Raw genomic sequence first — 20,454 nt, 5'->3', positions numbered from 1 at the left:
TAGGATGAGGAGGTGCTTTGGGCCCAGCAGGGAAACAAAGCAGTTGTCCCCCAACCCTTTCCTCCTCTAAGATCTTGGGTCTTTTTGTGAATTATGCTTAGGTGAGTTTGGGACGGAGAATGGTTAGGGAGGACAACTAAAGTGGGCACAAATAAGGAAGCTGGATGCAGATGATCCTCTCTCTCCTTTCGTATCAGGCAAAAGAAGTCTTTGCTTATAGTGATTATTACATGGGAAGGGATCAGAAGAAAACACCTGGGGGCAGCTAGGTGGTACGGTGGATAGAGCACCGGCCCTGAAGTCAAGAGGACTTGAGATCAAATCTAGCCTCAGACCAAACACTTGACATTTACTAGCTGTGTGACCCTGGGCAAGTCATTTAACCTCAATTGCCTAAAAACATTTTTTTTAAATTAAAAAAGAAAACACACAGTCTTTATCTCATAAGAATTTATTGTGAAGCAGAGCAACATGACTCTATTACAATGCAGACTCTTAGGGTTCAGAAAAACAGCTTTTTCCATGTGAACCAGTACATGATACAGTCCCCGTTCCCCCCACCCACCCTAGCTCCTCACTGGAAATGCCATGTGTTCTCATGTTGTGACACATCATCTGACCATCTCACACTAGGATCTACACAGGGATCCTTTGCCCTTGTATACCACCACCAGCACCATCAAGGCCCTGAGGCCTGAGCTCCACCCCCAGACGTCCCCACTCCAGAGTGGGCTAGATTCCTTGAAACCCTGTCCATGGAGGGGCAAATGGAGCGGCCTCACCATGTAGGCTTTCTCTGGACTTTGTCACTGCTTCTGACCAGGATGACCATTGCCTTGGGGTCACTCCTTGCTTTCCTCTAACTCTAGAACGATCTTTGACTTCCTCCCTCATTCTGTGCTAGAGTCTGGCTCCATGGTGCAAAGAATGAATGTCAGAAGACATGACCAGTGTCTTAGTACACCATTGCTTCCTCCCTTTTCCCCGGTCTCTTCTTGTCCTTTGGGGCCCTTAACCTCCCCTGTGCTCTTAGCCAGTATCCCTCTGAGAATCTCTTCGAGTCACTGCTCCCTCCCTCACTCGCTAGACTGATTTCCCTTCTAGACAAGCAAAAATGATGCCTTCTTATTGCTTTGCTTGAGTAGAAGACCCAACTGCCCAGAATGGGCCAATGATTGGCTTACTACCGATGAAATGTGCTGGGGTATGGGGGGGTGGGAAGGAGAAGAGTGAAAGGCTTCAATAGGAAACCTGGCCTACCTCCTCCCCTAAGCAGTCTCAATTCCATTCCACAAGCATCTGTTAAACATTTGTTACGTGCTGGGCATAGAGGTGGGTCCAAACACAAAAATAAAACAGCTCTTGTCCTCAAAGGGCTTCCATTCTATTACAACCACAGTTCTTATTTTCCTAGTACAATGTTTTCCAAACTGTGCCTGGGAGACTGAGGGATTACAGAAGGTTTTCTGGCCTTCCCAGCCTTTCCATTCTTTTCTGGCCAACAAGTATCTCTTTACCCACCCCTCACCGGCCCACCCTCCATTTTTTTCAGGTAATTTAAAGAAATTGGATTAGCAAAGAAAAAAGCTAAAGGGACAGCTAAGGGGTGCCACAGTGCACAGAGTGCCGGGCCTGGAATCAGGAAGACCCGAGTTCAAATCCAGCCACAGACACTAGCTGTATAACCCTGGGCAAGTCACTTTTACCCTGTTTGCCTCCGTTTCCTCATCTGTAAAATGGGGATAATAATAATAATAATAATACCTCCCTCTCAGGGTTGTTGTGAGGATCAAATGAGATAATAATTGGAAAAAAGCACAACACAGTTCCTGGCACATAGTAGACGCTACGTAAATGTTGGCTATCATTATTATTAAAGAAAAAAAATAGCATAAAATAAATATAAACTGAAAAACTGCCCATGAATATACTATATAATCTCACATTGGTATGAAAACACAACTGTACACACCTAAAAATAGTATTGTCTAAAGGGAAGTGATGTGGTTCAGTGAAAAGAGTCCAAGCATCTGGGTTCAGATCCCAGCTTTGCTACATGCTGTCTATGTGTCACCTCTGACAGCCTCAGATTCCTCCTCTATAAAATGGCGTGGCTGGACTACATGGTCTCTGAGGCTCCTTCCTATGATCCTATGAAGAGACCAAGGAAATCGGAAAGGAGACAGTGAAGGCAGTAGGACAAAAAGAGATGGCGCTAGAAAGTTATCTTGTACAAATGATCATGACAGCTAACATTTTGATAGTGCTGGCTATGGCAAGTACTATGCTAAGGAATTTATAAATATTCTCTCATTTTATTTTCCTTCACTGAGCAGTCTTGGCCTGGTCAAATATGTTACTCTGTAACTTACTTGAATTTACTGGAAATTACTTGAATAATTTATCTTACAAGTAGAGATTCTATTCATTTCCAGCAGTCTTAAGGAACTGAGAGAGATGCAGGCTACCAGAGGCCTAATTTCTTTGGTCTATTTGGTGATAAAGAGTTAACTGGGTGCAGGAGCTATTTGGACAGCTGTTAATTCAACTTGGCATCATTCAATAGTTTGAGCTCCCTCAATTTTGCTCCATTTCATCCTGGGAGCATGGGCATTTTCTTTACGACTCATTTGCATGCCCATGAGTCGAGGTATTCATAGCCTATAGGGCAGGAGAAAGGTGGTGATCATTCAGATCATTTGGAACTTGTTCACACTGATTGTGTCCATTAAATACTCACTGCATCTTCCCTTCACCTCCCACTAAGTGGGCAAAATGAGGCTAAGGGTAGATAACTTTTGACAATTATTACTTTTGAGGGTCACAATTAAAACACTGATAGGTAACCATACAGTGGAAAGAGGGCTGGATTTGGAGTCAGGGGACCTACGTTCAAGTCCTGGCCCTACTGTGGGTAGGTGCCTTCCCCTCCCTGGGCCCTTAATGACTCCCCTGTAAAATAAGGTGTCAGCGTAGCTGCAGCCAATTCACTGAGCCTTGGCATTCATTTAAAATAAACAAGCAGTTTTATTGAGTCCACCCTGCCCATATGGCTTTCTATTTGAAACTAAGTAAACTTGGGCCAGTCCTGTCTCAGCACGAACTGAGATGACGTTTCCCTTTTTTACCCCCCATTTTGCTATTGCTTCCCAATAACTACCCCATACTACCAAATCCCACCCCCACCCCAACCCCTTGAACCTTCTGCTGTGACAAAGAAGCTTAAACCAAACCAGCACATACCAGTCTACCACTCCTCCAGGGAGAGGTAAGAGCGAGATGAGATTTCCAAAGGGGAAGCCCATGTCAGGGCTATAACTAGCAAGAGGGCGAAGTAGATACTTAAAAAAGGAAGAAGGGGATTGGATCACTGTGTACACACACACACACGTGTGTATGAATGCACGTGCACATACACACATGTATGCATGCGCACACACACAGAGACACAGAGATACACACACACATACACATACACACACACACACACACACACACACACACAGATCAAAATCAGAGCTAGCCTTCAAGAGCTTTTCTGGGGAGTGAATTAGAAAGTGAGGCATGCTCTGAGCACTAGGGGGAAATGAAGAAGTCTACCATTCCTTCCCTCCCCTAAGATCTGGATCTCAGGAGGTACAGCTTATGGAGAAGTTCTTCGAGTATTGCTTTCCTTAGTGGTCTCCAAGTCCCCAAACAGAAAGAGGGTATTTTCAAGGTAAAGCACACAGTTAATAAAAGCACCACCCTCCCCACGCCCCACAAGGTAGAGAGCATACACAGCATCATCCCACTAACTGCATTTCTCTCGGCACTTGAAGGTTTCTGAAGACCTCTATAGGTATGTTCCCGTCTGCTCGTCACAACAGGCTGTGAGTTAGGTAACAATTCTGGTCCCATGTCACAGATAAGGAAAACAAGCCTCTGAGCGGGCAACTGGCTCAGTGCTCCAAGGCAGTATTTGTACCTGGGGCTCCTGACTCTCCCCAGACACTGGCGGTTCCCAAACTTCAGATTTTCCTAACATTAAACCATAGTCTGTGGAAGGCCAGAGTTATTGCAAAGGTTCATCTCACTACATGGTCCAATATAATAAACAAGCATTCTTCCTACAGAATGAATAAATAACATCTTGCACAAATATATCACTATTTTTCAAAGGTCATTAGGTGCCACTGTGATGAATAAAATACAAAATCCATTTGAGGGCATTACTAAATCCATTTGTCATTACCTATCTTTTGGAGGGGATCCTCAAAATTGTCCTGTATACAAAAGAGATTCTCTCTGGAAAAGGCTGGTAGCCATTATTCTACGGTATACAGTCTCTCCGAGATTAAAGAGAATAAAGAGAGAGAAATTAAGAAACCTCCCAAAGGGTGATCTCCCTTCTCCTGCTTTCCCCCTGCTAACTGTCCCAAGGGCAGCTGAGAGAAAGCAGGTGGGCAGCAGCGGGGCCATGTGCAATGGCCCAGCTCAGTGGGCGGCTGGAGATCTTGAGGAAGCTGCCTTGGAGCTGGAGCAGCCGAATCAGAAGAGCTTCTGCTCCATCTGCAATGGCTCAGCTCTGGTCCAGCAGGGTCTGCTTTCTCCCAATCTAATCTCTCTCTCAGATGCCAGAAAGGCCAATTATTTCAGGTTAGCAAAACACTGGGCAGTGGGGCTGCAGAGACGAGGACGGGGACAAGGACAGGATGTTCTCAACAGAAACAATGAGCCTGTTTTTTTCAAAGGGACAGAGAGAGAAGTCAAATAGCAGGCATGTCTGGCTCTTCAGATTCTGAGGGAAGACAGAGCAACCTTGGCATCCAGGAAATGAGATCTAGCTCAGGAGATGATCGTTGTTACGGGTGATACAATCAGAGAACACACCTGCAGCACCATGGTGCTGAAGGGCTGTTTGGGAAGCCAAGGCCCTGGGGCCCAGTAGGGCCTTTGGGGTTTATTTCCAAGGAGTTCTGGGTAAGGAGGTGGGCTTAGCCAGTGGGGCTTTATCTTCCCAGGCTTAAGGCTTAGAACTTCCTGAGCACGCATGAAAACCAGGGAAGACAGCCCTCCCTGGGAGCTAGAGGACTGAAGGTGAGCAAGCAGGATTCTGCCAGGCTTAGGAGGAGGGTCACAAAGAACTACCTGCCCCCTCCCTTTGCCCCTGAGCTGACTCACTCCCTTCTCCAAATGTGTGGTCCTTATGGCCACATGTACCTGTCTACACTCCATAGGGAGATGAGGATGATTACGATACTTTGCGGCCTATGCAGAGTCTAAGCTGGCACCAGCCTAAGAAGTGAATCACTTCTCATTTCCCTGGTGCTCTAGCTCCTATCCACCCAAGACAGTCCAGAAAGTGTACTGGAAACAACCCGGGTTCTCCACTTCCAACACTGCTATTCTTCAGAAGCATGGAGATAAGATAAGGCAAAGGAGGAAGATAAGAGCAGATCCAGAGCTGGCCACACTGCCCTCCCAAGTCTCTTTTTCATCCAAATCCTGCTACGTAGTATTTCGGACTCATGACAAGGCGCAACAGATGGCTAGTGTACTGTGGGTGCCCATGTGCAAAGCTGACAATGGCTGGCAAGTGACCTTCTACATACCAAATCCTATTTCTCCACCGATTCCTATAAACAAACTAAAGCTGTATTCCTATGAAAATATTTTGGGCATGATGCTGGCCAGGAATAGGAGAAAGCGGAGCATGCATACACAGGGTTCCCACTGCCACATGTACCAGGGATGTTTTCACAAGGTGCAGAAAATGTTGGGGAAGGGGAACACGCAACATGAAAAATATGATTCAGGAACGAGGCGTTCAAAAGGCCAAAGGCTGAGGAAGTACAGAGAAGCAGCCCACTCAGACACACAGCAGAAATACTTTGAGAAAAGTAGTCTCAAAAGGAGCTGAACATGGCATTCATTGAATGGGGAGAAGGACTAGCCTGGGCTTTCACTGTTGTAGAGAAGCCCAGGTAAGGAAACTCCCTGTACCGATGCACTTTCTCTGCAACTCACAGTCTGAGAGAGTCGCCTAGAGCACAGGTGTCTAATTTATGGGTCACAAGCATCCTGGAGCCTGCAAAACTCCCAGTGGGGCCTGAACCAGATTACAATGTCATAGAGAAATGGTTTTTTAAAAATATAATACAACAGATAATAATGTTAATTTATGGTTTTCTAAGTCAATATGCAGCCTAAAGGACTCACTTTCTATTTGAGTTTGACACTAGCAGTCTAGAGAACTGAGGAGTTTGAGTGACTTGTCCAGGGTCACACCATCAGTATGTTTCAGAGGCAGGGTGCAGTGAATAACATGACATCAAATGATAACAGGACAGGCAACATGAGTCGTCCTTGAATCAATTGTCTGTGCACAGTCAGACCACAGATTTGTCAGAGCCAAGACCAAAATTAGTACAAAGGTAGAAGGTGAGAAAAAGATATGCTATGCAATAAAAACAGCTCTAACCTGAACTATTTAACCAAGTTGCTGATGCCAAAAAATGGGAAATGGATGGAGGGAAGGACATTGCTGGCAAATGGAACTTTACACAGAAGTATAACTCATATAAATCAATGGCCATAACAAATACAAGCTGCGAAGCTGCCTTAGTCCACAGACACTTGATTTCATTTCCAAGAGGGGAAATATGGCACCCTGGGACAACAGAAGGTGAGGATAGAAAGCCATTTATAAAATCCTACAGAAGTTTATGAAGAATATTGCCTCACTAGGCAGCAAGAAACACTAGAAGGAAAAAAGTCTAAAGAAAGCTTGGCAAGAGACCCAACTAAGCCAAGTCCTCTGAGACTCAGGTAAGCTAATGCTTGTTGACTTTCTTGGAGGAAATTTCATGATGCAAACAGGAAGACAGCAACACGCAGATGAAAGACACACATATTTACAGAGCTTTTCCAATAAATTCTTTTCCCCATCACGGACAGTGGAACCATGTCTGGATTTCATTCATCACAGTCAGGGGCGGGGATTAGGGGGAGAAAAGCAGAAATGACACCAAAGAAACAGTAGACCTGGAGAAGGCAATATGACCAGGAGGACATCAAGGGACAGATTTTTTTTTTGGCTAAGCAGTGGGGTTAAGTGACTTGCCCAGGGTCACAAGCTAGTAAGTGTTATGTGTCTGAGGCCGGATTTGTACTCAGGTCCTCCTGAATCCAGGGCTGGTGCTGTATCCACTGTGCCACCTAGCTGCCCCTCAAGGGATAGATTCTTAAACTATTTGAAGGAGAGGAAGATACCCAAAGTGAGGGCCATCGTGATTATGAGACAATGTGCTTAATTTCCTATCAGTTAAGTTCTTCTTATAGGAACAAACTACCCAAACATTAGGGGCATCCTAGTGAGACAGGGCAGGCAGGAGGCCAAAGGTCTGAAGGCAATCTAAGAGGGAGCAGGACAGGGGGTGCACTCTGAGAGCATTGCTAAGGAGTGCACAGATGGGCTGACCAGCAGCCCACACCTGGGCCATTTGTAAATCGCACAGAGACACTGCCTTCTTGGCTGTTCGGGGAGCTAGAGCCAAGGTGAGGGCTGACCTGGGAAAGTGGCATTTATCAGAGCAAGGAAACATGCAAAGCATACTAGGAATAAGCTCCTACTGGGGACAAGATTCTGCTTGGTCTAGTTTCCAGCCAAAGAACAGCAAAAGTGTGATAATGTGGGGTGTCCTGAGGCAACAGTGCTGGAGGACAGCAAAACGCAATTGGGAAGGTCCTTAACCTGGGCAGGGAAGACTTATGCTGCTAATACGGGCACAGGCACTACCCAGTTGTGGACATGCCCCCCACACAGTGGGATTATAGCTCGCAGGCTCCAGCCAAAGGAGAGAGGCTAGGAGTCCACCCCAATTAGCTCGAGGCAGAGCAGAAACAGACGTTAATTAAAAAGCCAAGTCAGAGCAACCTTTCTCTCCAGTAAATCCCATAATCCTGATGCCCCATTATGTTCCCAAAGGACCTCTGTCTAGCTCTGTGATATCAGTCAGAAAAAGAGAAACGGGACTATAAAGGACTGTTAAGAGATCCAAGCTTCTAAGAAAGTCTTTGGCTCAAGTTGAAGCTAAAAATTGGGAGTCCCTATGTTACAGAAAGGCAGCATGCCACAGTGACTAGAAGACTACACCTAAAATCTGAAAGATGTGAGTTCAAATCCTGCCTCAGGCACTTACTAGCTGTGTGACCCTGGGCAAGCCACTTCTCTGAATGTGAATTTCCCAATAGGTAAAATGAGGCTCACAAGGGCCTCTTCCTTCCAAGGGTGTCATTGAGACTCAATGAGATATCTGTAAAGTACATGACAAACCTAAAAAGGAAATGTTATTATTGCTTCATCTTTCTCATTTCTGATGGGGTTCAGATAGAAATGATCCTGGGACAAGACACTGTCCTATTAGCCCACCTGTAGTCCATGGGAGCAAGTGGGAAAATGAATCCAAGGCCTGAGACGAAGGCTCACCTTCCACAGAATCACTGAGAGCAGCTGGGCTGACCAGGACCCGGGCTCTGAGACAATGGGGCCAAACTTCAACTGTTCTAGTCACGAGAGTATGGTAGGCCCAGTGGATGGTCTGATGGTGTGGAAAGCAAAGCTAAGTAGAAAACTCCAAGTGACCCCTGTGAACCTGGCCAACACTTATGGTGAGCCCTCTGGCTACCAAACCACATTGAATGTCTTGGGAGCCAGACTCCTGGGGTGAGTGCTTCTAACCTCTGGTTGTGTTCTGGGCCTGTTTGTTACTCGCCACACCCCTGCCTGGGCACTGTGACCTGGCCTCCTGGCCTTGGTCCTCTCATCCTGGCTCTCATCTCCCATGTTTCTGTTCTCATTCCTTCTCCTTTTCAGTGTGCCCCAGCTAGGTGCCAACACCACCTGTCAGCTCCAGTAGCTGTTGCTGCTTTAATCAAGCTTGAAAAGATCTCTGAGAAATAGTCTACCTTGGATGAAAAATGCTAAAGGTTGGCATCTTTTTCTCCACAGAAGCTTGTTTGAGGCCAAGATGCAATTCTGTCTTTAAGACTAATATATTTTTGTAGAACTGATGCTCTAGGCTTAGTTCATGGGGATTCTGAGGAAGATCAAGCCTTTGCCACCCCAATGGGAAATAAAATACAAAGATAAGCACTACTCCCTTGGAATTTTCATGAAAGAATAAGGATGGACATTTTGCTAGTGCACTTTACAGACACTATCTTAATTGGGCCTTATGACAACCCATACTACAGACCAGGACTACAAGCATTATCTCCATTTTACAGATGAGGAAAGTGAGGCTTAGAGATGAAGTAACTTGCCCAGGGTCATACAGCTAGGAAGTATCAAAGATAGGATTTGAACCCAGATCTTCACGACGCTGACTCTAGCACTCTATGCTTGGGTTCAGCAGGGCTACTGGCCTAGCAGGTGAGGAAAAGCAGGTTCTCAGGTGGCTTCTAGGGTCACACATGCTTGGATTCCTATGTTACAAGCTCACTATCTCCATTACCATCTTGCTTGCTTGTATTTACATCCCCAGAGCTTATAGCACAATGCGTACTGCATAGCAAGTGTCTAATAAAAGCTTTTCCATCATGCTCCATTAGGTAGGTGGCCCTCAGTCTCCTGCTCCTTCCTTTGACTCGGCCACCTGCACCCATTCCCTACAATACCAGTTTCAGTTGGCTAAGGTATATGTCGTTAGGGGGACAGAAAGGCCCAGAGCTGGAGCCAGAGCCTTCTGATGCAGGGGCCTGCGTGCCTCCAGGGCCCACAGTGACCCTTTTCCCACAACAAAAACCAAGTTTCTTCACACACACCATATCTGGTTTTGTGTTAACAGACACAAGAACCGAACGAACATTTCCTGGACTGACTCTCAATCATACTTTTTCTTTCTTTTTTTTTAAACCAACACATTAATTGAGGCACTTGCGGTTACAGAGGCTGAATGTACATCAGATCCTATTTATTTCCTATCTTCCTATGCTTCAGGTCTCATGAAAATGTTTACTTTCAATCAAGACAGAAGGAAAGCCTGCCACTGCCAACTGGACTGTCCCAGGTCCCCAGAAGAAAAGCTTGAGGCGATTTTTCCCCAAACACTGCCCTAATCAATATGACTGCTTCTCTAATGTAAGCCACCCCAGTTCTGCCTGCCTGCCCTGGGCCTGAGCCCTTACTGTGGCCAGGGCATTCCAATCTCTCTGGACATCCAATTCATCTGGTCATTAAGCATTTATTAAGCACCTACTATGTGCACATAGAGCTATGATACCAAGACAAAGGGCTTTGCCACTGACACTTTGTTCTCTTTAAACCCATCCAGCACAGACCTTCAAAGCGCCTGGATGAAGAGAAAAGGTGAAAGAGCTGGAGCCTCTTGTGGGACATTTACAAAAAAGTTACAAGCAGATGACCTTGTGGCCCAGTCACACTTAACCAGGGCCGTGGTCTGTTCCTCAAAAGGAGGTTGTGTAAAGCATTTCCATAACCAAAAAAACGTTCTTTTGCCCATGGCCTGCCATGATCATTTGAGTTCACGAACGAGGATCTCTGCCTAGAGCCAAGGGCAGCCTAAGGAGGTGGGAGAGTACAAGGTCCTCTGAGAGAGAGGGAGCAATTGGTAGGATGGACAGCCGGCTGCTCAACATTCCCAAACTGCTCCCCTCTTCTCTCTTGGCAAGGACTGCAGGAATGGTGGGCGAGAGGTCAGTAGGAGGGGTAGGAATGGCACCTTGAACAAAATGGAGCTTCAATTCTCTGACTTAGAAATTCCATGAGCCTCCGTGAGTGGGAAAGTACAACTCTGGGGACTCCCTAACTTCTCACCACCCCTGCATCTTGACTCTGTTTCTAGCCCTTTTCTTGGTGCAGGTCCTGATACCGAGACTTAAGACAAGCAGAGGAGAAGGGAGATCATAATACATTGCTTCAAAATCCAGCTGGCCCACGCTGGCTGGAAAGCACTTTGGGCATCACAAGGGGAGAACACGGTAAACCTGGGCCCTTAAGAGCAGGGAGTCCAGCCGAAAAGCCCTAAGAAATACAAACCTGTCCTGAAAACTCAACATTCACTCTCGAGAAACCAAGCACAATTAGCAAGCTTCTAGCAGCACTCTTATACCTTGGTCAGTCAAAATAAGAAGCTATTCAGAAGGTCAAAGTTATGAGACATCAGGACAAGCATTGACAAGGCCGCTCGAGACCTGGCATCACTTTGGTCCACTCTGGCTCACGTTCACCAGAGCCACCATATGCCAGCAACCAGAAGCAGTGCCATGGACTTCGTCCCCAAAGCTCTCCAAGAGGCTGCCAGCACTGCATCTCCAATTCTAAGAAACTCATGAAAAACCCACACTCCATAGACAAAAGCTACATGAGGTAGTTCAGAGAGAACCCCATCTCTGAGATGAGGAGACTCAAAGCCAACAGTCCAAGAGAGCAGCAGCTTGTCTACGGCCACACAGACGGAGCTAAGGCCAAACTGCAGAACCCAGGGCTCTGCAGAGTGCACTCAGTTCAACAAGCTTTTCTGCCTTTGCTAGGTTTATAAATAAGACAACTTGTCATGATTAGTGGAAGAGAAGAGCGGAAGACAAGACTTTGGCGACTACAGTGCTCAGTCTCAGATTTACACCAAGCCCTTGGAAGAGAGAGTCTAATAACCAGTCACTCTAAAAATTCCTTATAAAAATGTAAAAGATTCATTTCTAGGGGCTAAGGGAGCTAGAAGTGGAAGTAAGCTGCTGACCTCAGAACTCCCAGCCACCTGGACCCCAGGCCTCAGACCTTAGGCCCCTGGCCACAGCTCCTCTCAGCTTTACCAACACCCTCACCCGAGCAGGAGAAGGGGCGACAGTCCAGATCCAAGACCACATGATCCACATGAGGAGCATAAGATTTCACTGGCTGAACATGCAGGATTCGGGTCTCCCATGGCTTCCCATGCAGCTGTAGCAGCAAGGCTCCAATGCGGGCAGCCACAGCCTCAGCCCACTTTTGCCATTCTAGCTTGGCGATCTTTGCTGGTGTCTGCCTTCCTGAATTTCTGGCAGCTCTCTGCTCCTTCTGCCCTGCCTCACTGCTGCTGGGGAGCTGAAGCTCCTTCCCTGGGAAGGACTCCACATTGTGGTGGATATGCAGGATGCCCCCTGTGTCCTGGCGCAGCACCCGGCAGGCAGTGGGCCAGCCCTCCTCAGAGCTGGGGATAAGCCCCAAGTTCACCCTGTCAGCAATGCTCCATAACTTCAGCTAAAAGAGGTGGGGGGAGAGAGAGAGAGAGAGGGTGGTGAGTGGAACAGCAGGACCTCACATTAAAGGCCCGAAGGGAGGAAGGGAGGAAGGGAGGAAGGGAGGAAGGGAGGAAAGGAGGGAGGGAGGGAGGGAGAGAGGGAGGAAGGGAGGAAGGGAAGAAGGAAGGGAGGGAGGGAGAGAGGGAGAAGGGGAGGAAGGAAGGAAGGGAAGGAAGGAAACAAGCATTTATTAAGTACCTACTATGCAGCAGGCACTATGCTAAGCACCTACTGGATGCTCAGCTGGCTCCTCCAAATTCTCTTTGACAAAAGTACGCTCTGAAACATGCTGTCAGACAAGTAGTTCACAGAGCAGATAATGACCTCTTTCCTTTGGGCTTCCCTATCCCTAGGTATCCCAGCTCCTTTTAGGGCCCCTAACTTCATATTTAAGCCCCCACGCTGGAAGGAGCTGAGGCTTTATGACAACCACTCCATTATCTTCCTGACCTAGCTCCAACCCTCTGAGGGAACCAGCAGGCAGCGCTCTTCTTCTCAGGATGGCCTTCCACATCAAGAGCATATGAGTCCCAGGAGGTGAGATGATCATAGCAAACAACTCAGGACCTCATTTTCTCCAGGTACAAAATGAAGGGGTTCAACTCAACGATCTCTAAGGTACCTTCCAGCTCCAAAGCTGCCTGAGTTTTCCTGAGGAAGGGTGGGGGCCTAGGCAAGTCCTGGGACTGGCTTTTGGAGAGGAGGGCAGGAGAAGAGGCAACGGTCCAGATCCAAGCTCCTGCTTGCTCAGCTCCGCTCACTCACCTGCCTGTTATCGCCGAGGTGGATACAGCACCGATCCACAACACCGTTGAGCTCCAAGTTCTTTCTCAAGGCTGCCGCGGCATGAGGATCCCATTCACAGGCATGGACAAAAGCAGCATTTGCATGAATCAGGAATGGCAAGGTGAAGTAACCAATCCCTGGAGAGAGAGGAGACAAGGATGAAGGCCTTGAGTGGCTAAGCCTTCTCAGACCAATGCGGGCTCCACGCTCTTATGTGCGTTGTGACCCACGAACAGTAGTCTCCCGTGGGAAGAGAAACCGTCTAGGCCATCAGGAACAAGGGACGAGGTTACAAAGGGAAGAGGTTCAGCCACACGGATGCTACTGGCAGGTGAAAGCCTGAGGAGTGACATGCAGAAAGGCAACATCTGGCTCACAGCACAGCACACAGCTTACTCTGCCTGTCAAAGCTACACAGCAGCTCCCTACAATCATAGCCCAGCACCTGGCACAGAGTAGGCACTTAATACTTGCCAGCTGATTGATAGCCAAAGGATAGGGTTAGAAAGGACAGAAGAAACCAACTCCCTCAATCTATTTCAGAACAAGACAACTGAACATTCTTCCTCAAGCTACTTAAGAACCATATTCGGAACTTCCTGTCCCAAAAGGAATCAGAATCATACAAACATACATCAAAAAGCATCTAGTTGGCACCATTTAGACCATGGTGCTGGAGAGGCACTGGACAGATACATGTTCCCTGCCTTCTAGGGCCCTAGGATCTGACACAGACAACATTGATGCAGACAAAAATACAGAAGACAGAAAGAAAACAGAATTCAAGTATTTACATCATATCCATGCCAAGGGTTAAGTGCGTTTCTGGTGTGGAAAGTCAGGCTACTTCCTAGCCAGGCAGAGAGTGGGGGGGGGAAGGGGTGGAGGGAAGAAGGCATTCTCCCTTCTCTAGTCACCCTCAGAAGGACACATGGAGAAGTCAGGATCTCAAAAGTCATTTAAATGGAAGCAAGAGAGCTTGGTAATCCAGCTGGAGATCCCAGGGAGGGGAAGAGAAGGTTCCAGAATTAGGTATGGTTTGAGAGAAGGCTTATGGGCAGGCCATGATAGAGGAAGAGAAGAAAAGTAGTGAAACAGTCTGAAGCAGGGACTCTGGTGAAAACTGCTGAGGGAAACCACGTTGGACCTGGTACAGAGAAGAACAAATGAATGGATGGATGGATGGATGGAAAAAAGGAAGGAAGGGAGGAGATATAAGTGGTGAAGGGGTATGGTCAAAGTAAGGGGCGGGGGACACTCCAAAAGAGGAGACTAAATTAACAGAGGACCTGGATTCCAATCACACCTTTGCCACTTAATGCCTTCTACACGCTTGCTTAGCCTGCCTGAGTGTCCTCCTGTGCAGATGACCTCCAAGGTCCCTTCCGACTCTGTCTGAAGCTAGGCCTCTATCCAGGCCCCTCTGGCATCAGCACAGAGCAAGCCTACCAAAAAGCTTCTCACGGTCTAGCACTGACAGCATTGCTCCTGACCAGAGCAGCGCCCCTAACTCAAGAGACTGCTCCCAAAGGTTGTCACCTGCATAGAGATCCACCAGCACTTCTCCAGCACAGGCCATTGATGCTACCCGCAGCTTCTCAGTGATGTTTCCAAAGGAGAACATGCTTTGGGTCACATCAAACGTGTACCTAGGGAAATCAATATACCGAGGGGCCGAGTGAACAACATGGCTAGCATCCTCAAACTTCTGAGTGCCCCCCAAGAAGTGGGGGCACTCCATTAGGTAGTGCAGAGAAGAGTGCATGAAGGAATGAGAGGTTCTCTCAGCCCCAAGCTCTACGGCTCAGCCCAAGTGCCACCAACAAGAAATAGTGCCTGGTGCTCCAGAGCCCTGAGGCGATGCCCTCACCAGCCCTTCTGCTCCCTTCTGCCCGTACCCTCAAACGAGTTTCCCTTGGGTCACCATCCCTTCCTGAACCTACCTGATGCCATTATCCACATGCTCCACCCAGCCATGGGCACCCAGCAGCAGGATTACTTTGGGAGCTCGCGTCCCACCTGGTGACACACGCCCTCGCTTTGCCAAACGCTGGCCTCCCAGGGCAGAGGCAACAGTCTTCCAGAGTCCTGGTTCTGCAACAAAGCACAGCCCCCAAAGGGGATGTGGGGATGAGGCTGCCTCAGAGACACCCACAAGGAAGCCTGGGATACTTCTTTCACTTACCCAGTTTTTTCCAATGGGCAGCTCTGAAGCTATCTTCATTGAGGAGAAGGAGGTCACCATGACGTTGCCAGGAGTGGGGAAGATCTTTCTCTAGCTCAGCTGACCATGTGTGCCCCTGGCCTTCCACCAGACACCGCAGTTCTTGACATAGCTTCTGGGCAGGAGAACAGTTCTGAGATTTCTTAGAGGGGACAGGATTCTGGGAAAGGAACACAGAAGAGATGTACACAGGGGACATATACATGGGGAATTCGAATGCCAAAACCTGCGTGCTAGAATGAAGAACTGGATCTGGTAGACTGGACAATGGTTACCCTGGACAAAGGGTTACCTACCCTTCGAAAGGTAGCCTCAGGGCTACACCCTCAATGAAAAGCTCCCCAGGACCCAGAGAACCAGTCTGAGGGTGGCAGTGTTAAACTCAGGGTCTCATGCTCAGGGATCATCAGTGCCAAATTCTATTCTTGCCAAGGAGGGCCTTCACCCAGATACTGACCAGGATCTGTGCCAGCCTGCAGGTGCTGTCAGGGGCCCCTCGCTGCTTCAGTGCCTGGAGGTGCTGCTCACTGAGGGTCTCTCCCAGAATAGGTAGTGCCATGGTACCATCGGGCAGCTGCTTCACACGGTGACGCCTATCTAGGAGTCGGTGCTTCTCAAGATATTCCCTGTAGGACCAACAAGGGATTTGGCTCCAGGGCGAAGGAGCTTCAAGGTGGGCAAGCCACAAGGTAGCATTAATCCCAAGCCTTGAAGGTTTGACCTTCTCTGGGTCTCCACAATGTCCCCACAGTCCTAGATGCCTCAGCTGGCCTCATATCTATCCTGTCACAACAGCTTCTCAGGTTGTGGGCATAAGGGCTGAGGCCTTCACAAAACCAGTGCTACCACTGTGCCCCCTAATTCAGGATCTATCACCCTACAGTCCTTCACTAAGTCTTGATTCTCCTCTGCTCCAAGTGCCAAATGCATTTTATCCCATTTCTGCAAGCAACAATCTCCCTGAGATGCCCCCATAACCTTCTCATACCTGCAGTGCTGTGTAAACTGAGGCTCTGTCACAACAGCCACAATAACCTCAGACTTTCCACCTTCGCCCTCCATTGTGCTAGAGCCTGGAGGAAAGAAAATGTAGAGGCTCAGTTGGAGAGGAAGCCCAGAAGTGTCCACCTTTCCAGGCCAGGGATGCACCTGGTCTGTCCCATGCCCCATATCTGTATTCAGCCTTCATGCCTGGAGCCCCACAGCAGGAAAAGATTGCCCAGGACAGGTATAGGAAAAGGCCCCCAGCATATGGACTGCAAAGGAAACTCTGAAACAAAGCCAGGGCTTTGAATGGAGCTCGGTACTTTGCTTCTCCAGGGCCTTGGAAAAGCTGCTGAAAAGGCAGAACCACTCATCCACCATGCACACTGGGAGACAGCAAGCAGCCAGATGAGCTCCTGGCCCACACTTCCATGTCAGTAAATAGCCTAGCTCTCCCGGAACCATGGCACTAGCATACCTGCGTGACAACGTAGGCAGAGGCTATGAGGGGCTGTGAGCAGAGTCTCACTGTTAGGAAATAACACACTGGCAGCAGCAGATATACACGTTCACAGATGGCCAATGTGGGAATCTGTTTTGCTTGACTATGTATATTTGTTTCGGGGTACTGTTTTCCTTTTCTTTTCTTTTTCCAATTTGGAAAGACAGAGGGGCTAGCAATAGGGTTTGCCAAAAAAAAAAAAGGAAAAGGAAGAAAATATCATTGAAGCATTTTTTTAAAAATACACAGAAGGAAAGCCAGAAGAAACAAATGAGCCAGACAGCTTTGAAAGCTACAGGCTGAATTTATTATGTACTTTAAAAAGAAAAGCAAGCTATATGTAATAATAGTCACAGTTCCATGTACAATCTTCTTTTTCTCTTCCACCTTGCACCTGAACTCATTTTATTTGGTGTTTTTAAAGTTCAGAATAATTTTTAAAAAATGTTTTTGTAAGAAATGATGAACAGGCAGACTTCAGATAAACATGGAAAGACTTGTATGGTTTGACGCTGAGTGAAGTGAGCAGAACCAGGAGACTGTCATACACAGTAACAACCACACTGAGTGATGTCTGAGTTTGATAGACTTAACCCCTCTCAGCAATACAAAGATCTAAGACATCTCCAAAAGCCTCATGATGGAAAATGCTCTCCACATCCAGAGAAAGCACTATGGAGTTTGAATGCAGATCGAAGCAGACTATTTGCTGGGTTTTTTTCTTCTGTTGTGTTTTGTTTCCTCTTTCTGGTGGTTCCTCCCATTGGTTCTAATTCATACTTACAACATCACTAATGTGGAAATGTGTTTAATAAGAATGTATATGTACAGCCTATATTAGACTGTGGGGAGGGAAGGAGGGGGAGAAAAATTTAAAACTCAAAAGCTTACGGAAGTGATTGTTGATAAATCAAAAGAAATTAATTTTTAAAAAGGGGGGGAAAAGTTTTTAAAAAAGAAATGCCACACTGGGTTTCAGAGCCTTGTTCCATCAAGGATAACCTTCTACCTCTGATACAGACACTGACTGACTGTGTGGGAGAGTGTGGTCACTTGTCACAACAGGGCCTCAGAGATTAGGGTTCTAAACCCCAAACACCCCTGATTACCTTTTATAAAAACATCCGGACATAACAATTTCTTTTCAGAAAAGTGATATAGAGCCAACTCTTCTTACCTGCAATCTGTGGCTCTCCAAAGACCCCAAAGTATTTAAGTGCTCAAGGGTGGCTCTATGACCTACTGGGCACATGGCATTCACCCAGCTCTTTGGGCAACGGGGACTGTAAATGTGACTCAAGTGTCACATAACTGTCTTCAGAACGACAAGGGTGACAAAGGGCTTCTGGCCTGTATTCTCTAAGGGTCAGCTAAAGGAAGGGCTAAAGCTCAGTTTGGAAGAGAAAAGATGCTAGGTGACACGATGGCTAACACTAGGAAAAGGGGTGAGATATACTTGCCCTCTTTGGCCCTAGGGGCCAGGGTTGCTGTTCTTGCTGTTCCTGTGTTCTTGAAGAGGACCAGGACATGTGGGAGGTGATGCTATGACATGCAAGTGAGCTGGATTTAAGTGGGGGAGGGCTCTCACTCTCTCCTCTGGAGCCATCTGGGTCCAGTGGCCAGATATAGATCAGGACAACTGGAGACGGCCCAGAATGCAGTAGGGGACCTTGGCCTTTTCCAGCTAAGATCTTTAAGGGGGCCGAAGCTAAAAGAAGTATAAAGAAGCCACTTTAAGTCTGATGGAGAGGACAAACTGCCCAACAAGCAAAACAGTCTGCAATGGGGAGTAGAGTATCCACTGGGCTACAGCTAAATGACTACTAAGGGCACAGGGAGTACGGGGAAGTCCTGCTGAAGCAGGTGGAATAGGTGGTAGCTGAAGTCACTTGGTAATGCCTAGACCTAGATATCCACACTCTCTCCCTTGCTCAGTTCCTGTACCTCCAACTGCATTTTGGGCATCCTGAATTGGATGTCCTGTCCAGATCTCAAACTCAGCATGTCTAAAGGACAAATCACCTTTCCTCCAAAGCCTCCCCTTTTCCCAACTTTCCTGTTCCTGACCCAGGTAGCATCCTCAGCTTCTCATTCTCATAGGTCACATCTATCCAATCTGTTGTCAGATCTGATACTTCTGCCTTCCTCCTCGCTCACAGCCATCACCCTAGTTCCTGCCACCCACACTCTCCCCTGGACTACTGCAATGCCTATTCGGTCTTCCTGTCTCAAGTCTTTCCCCTCTAGAATCAGTCCTCTACTTGCCAAAATGATCTGCCTAAAGTACTGGTCTGACCATGTTACCCCACCTCATAAGCTGCAGTGGCTCTCTATTATTTCCAGGATCAAAGAGAAAATCCTGTTTGGCCTTTAAAGCCCTTTATGACCTGACCCTTACCTGCCTTTCCAGTGTTTTACACCTTACTTCCCTCTCCTGCCCTCTACAATCCAGCTCCTTCCCCACTGTCACACAAGATGCTGCAACACCCTTTTCAGTGCCTTGGGGGTTGGGGTGACTCTCCCTCTTCACCTTTGTCCCTGAAGGCTTACCTTGCACCCATCTTTTATGTGCCCAGTTGTTTGCATACTGTCTCCCTCATTAGACTGGGAGCTCCCTGAGTTCAGGAACTGGGATTTTGCCTCTCTCTGTATCCTCAGTGTTCAGCACAGTGGCTGGCACGTAGGGAGCACTTAATAAATGCTTGTGACTGCATGCCTGCCTGGTTCTGTGCCTGAAGCCTCCCTGAGCCTGGCCATTCGGAGGCCCAGCTAGCTCCTGGGCTGCTGCTGCTCAAGAGACAGGGGAGGCAAGCAGCAAAGTGGAGAGAAGCCTCGGGAACTAGGGAGAGCGCCCGGCGGAGAGCCGCTGCCTCGGCAGCCTTTCATTCATTCGTTCGCCCGCCAGGCAGTCCTCCGGGTCAAGCGCCTCCTCGGGGCACGGCTGGCGGGGAGACAAAGGCGCTCGCCCAGGTGCCAGGCTCCAGAGAGGGGGGAGGCCGGGAGATGGCCAGGCCCGAGGCTGAGGCCTCCTCCTCCTCCCGCCTGGGCCGCCGCCGCTCTACTCCTCCAGCTGTGCCCGGGCCCGGCTGCGCCGCCTTCTGGCCGGGTGGCCTGAGGGCCCTGACGAGAGAGGCTCCCCAAAGGGGCGCGGAGGAGCAAGCTCGTCAGCTTCTCCGATCTGCCAGGCAGGGCCCGGCCCTCGGGGCCCGCCCCGCGCCGCCGCCGCCACGCCGAGCACATGGAGCTTGCGCCCCCACCCCACCCCACCTCGCTCCCGGATAAGCCCCTCCCCTGTCCCCTCGGACTCTGTGCACCCTCCTAAGCGTACCCTCGGGCGCTCCAGCTCCCGGGCCCTGGGGGCCGAGGGCCTCGGCGGCGCTCGTCCCGGCAGCTGCATCCCGCTCCATGCACTCGGCGTCAGCCGGAGCAAGGGCGGGCGCCGGGGCGGGGCCGCGCGTTTCCCGCTCCCGGGAGGAACCGAAGTGAAGCGGTCCCGGAGGCCGACGGAGGGCTTCAGCGTAGCGCCGCTGACGCTAGGCACGCCATCTTTAGTGAGGCACCGCCCTCAGTCTGGGCGGGGCGGGGGAACTAGACGGGGAGAGGGAGGGGGGCTAGCTCGATGGAGGGAAGGCGGGAGGAAGGCGGGGCCGGGAGAGAGCGCGGAGCGCTCAGGGGT

The 20,454-nt window shown here is 48.7% G+C and overlaps 1 protein-coding gene across 2 annotated transcripts; it reads right to left on the bottom strand.

Annotated features, from left to right (window-relative positions):
* Window positions 1–435: 435 nt before the first annotated feature.
* Window positions 436–20,414, bottom strand: TYW2 (tRNA wybutosine-synthesizing protein 2). 2 transcript variants are annotated; one of them, XM_020963389.2, is made up of 8 exons: window positions 20,107–20,414; window positions 16,281–16,365; window positions 15,750–15,918; window positions 15,254–15,452; window positions 15,012–15,162; window positions 14,608–14,717; window positions 13,048–13,205; window positions 436–12,241 (listed from the first exon to the last, which is right to left on the bottom strand). In XM_020963389.2, the coding sequence occupies exons 1-8, from the start codon at window positions 20,183–20,185 to the stop codon at window positions 11,774–11,776; spliced, it is 1,419 nt and encodes a 472-aa protein (XP_020819048.1). In that variant the 5' UTR covers window positions 20,186–20,414; the 3' UTR covers window positions 436–11,773. The 2 variants fall into 2 exon arrangements, with proteins under 2 accessions (XP_020819048.1, XP_020819049.1); XM_020963390.2 differs by lacking the exon at window positions 20,107–20,414 and adding an exon at window positions 19,329–20,007.
* Window positions 20,415–20,454: the final 40 nt, after the last annotated feature.

This window comes from Phascolarctos cinereus, unplaced genomic scaffold (assembly GCF_003287225.1).
Source record: "Phascolarctos cinereus isolate Bilbo 61053 unplaced genomic scaffold, phaCin_HiC Scaffold_8;HRSCAF=390, whole genome shotgun sequence".
In the NCBI taxonomy this organism is placed as follows: Eukaryota; Metazoa; Chordata; class Mammalia; order Diprotodontia; family Phascolarctidae; genus Phascolarctos; species Phascolarctos cinereus.
The sequence above is the reverse complement of the archived record's forward strand: the minus strand, read 5'-3'. Positions and strand labels throughout refer to the sequence as shown.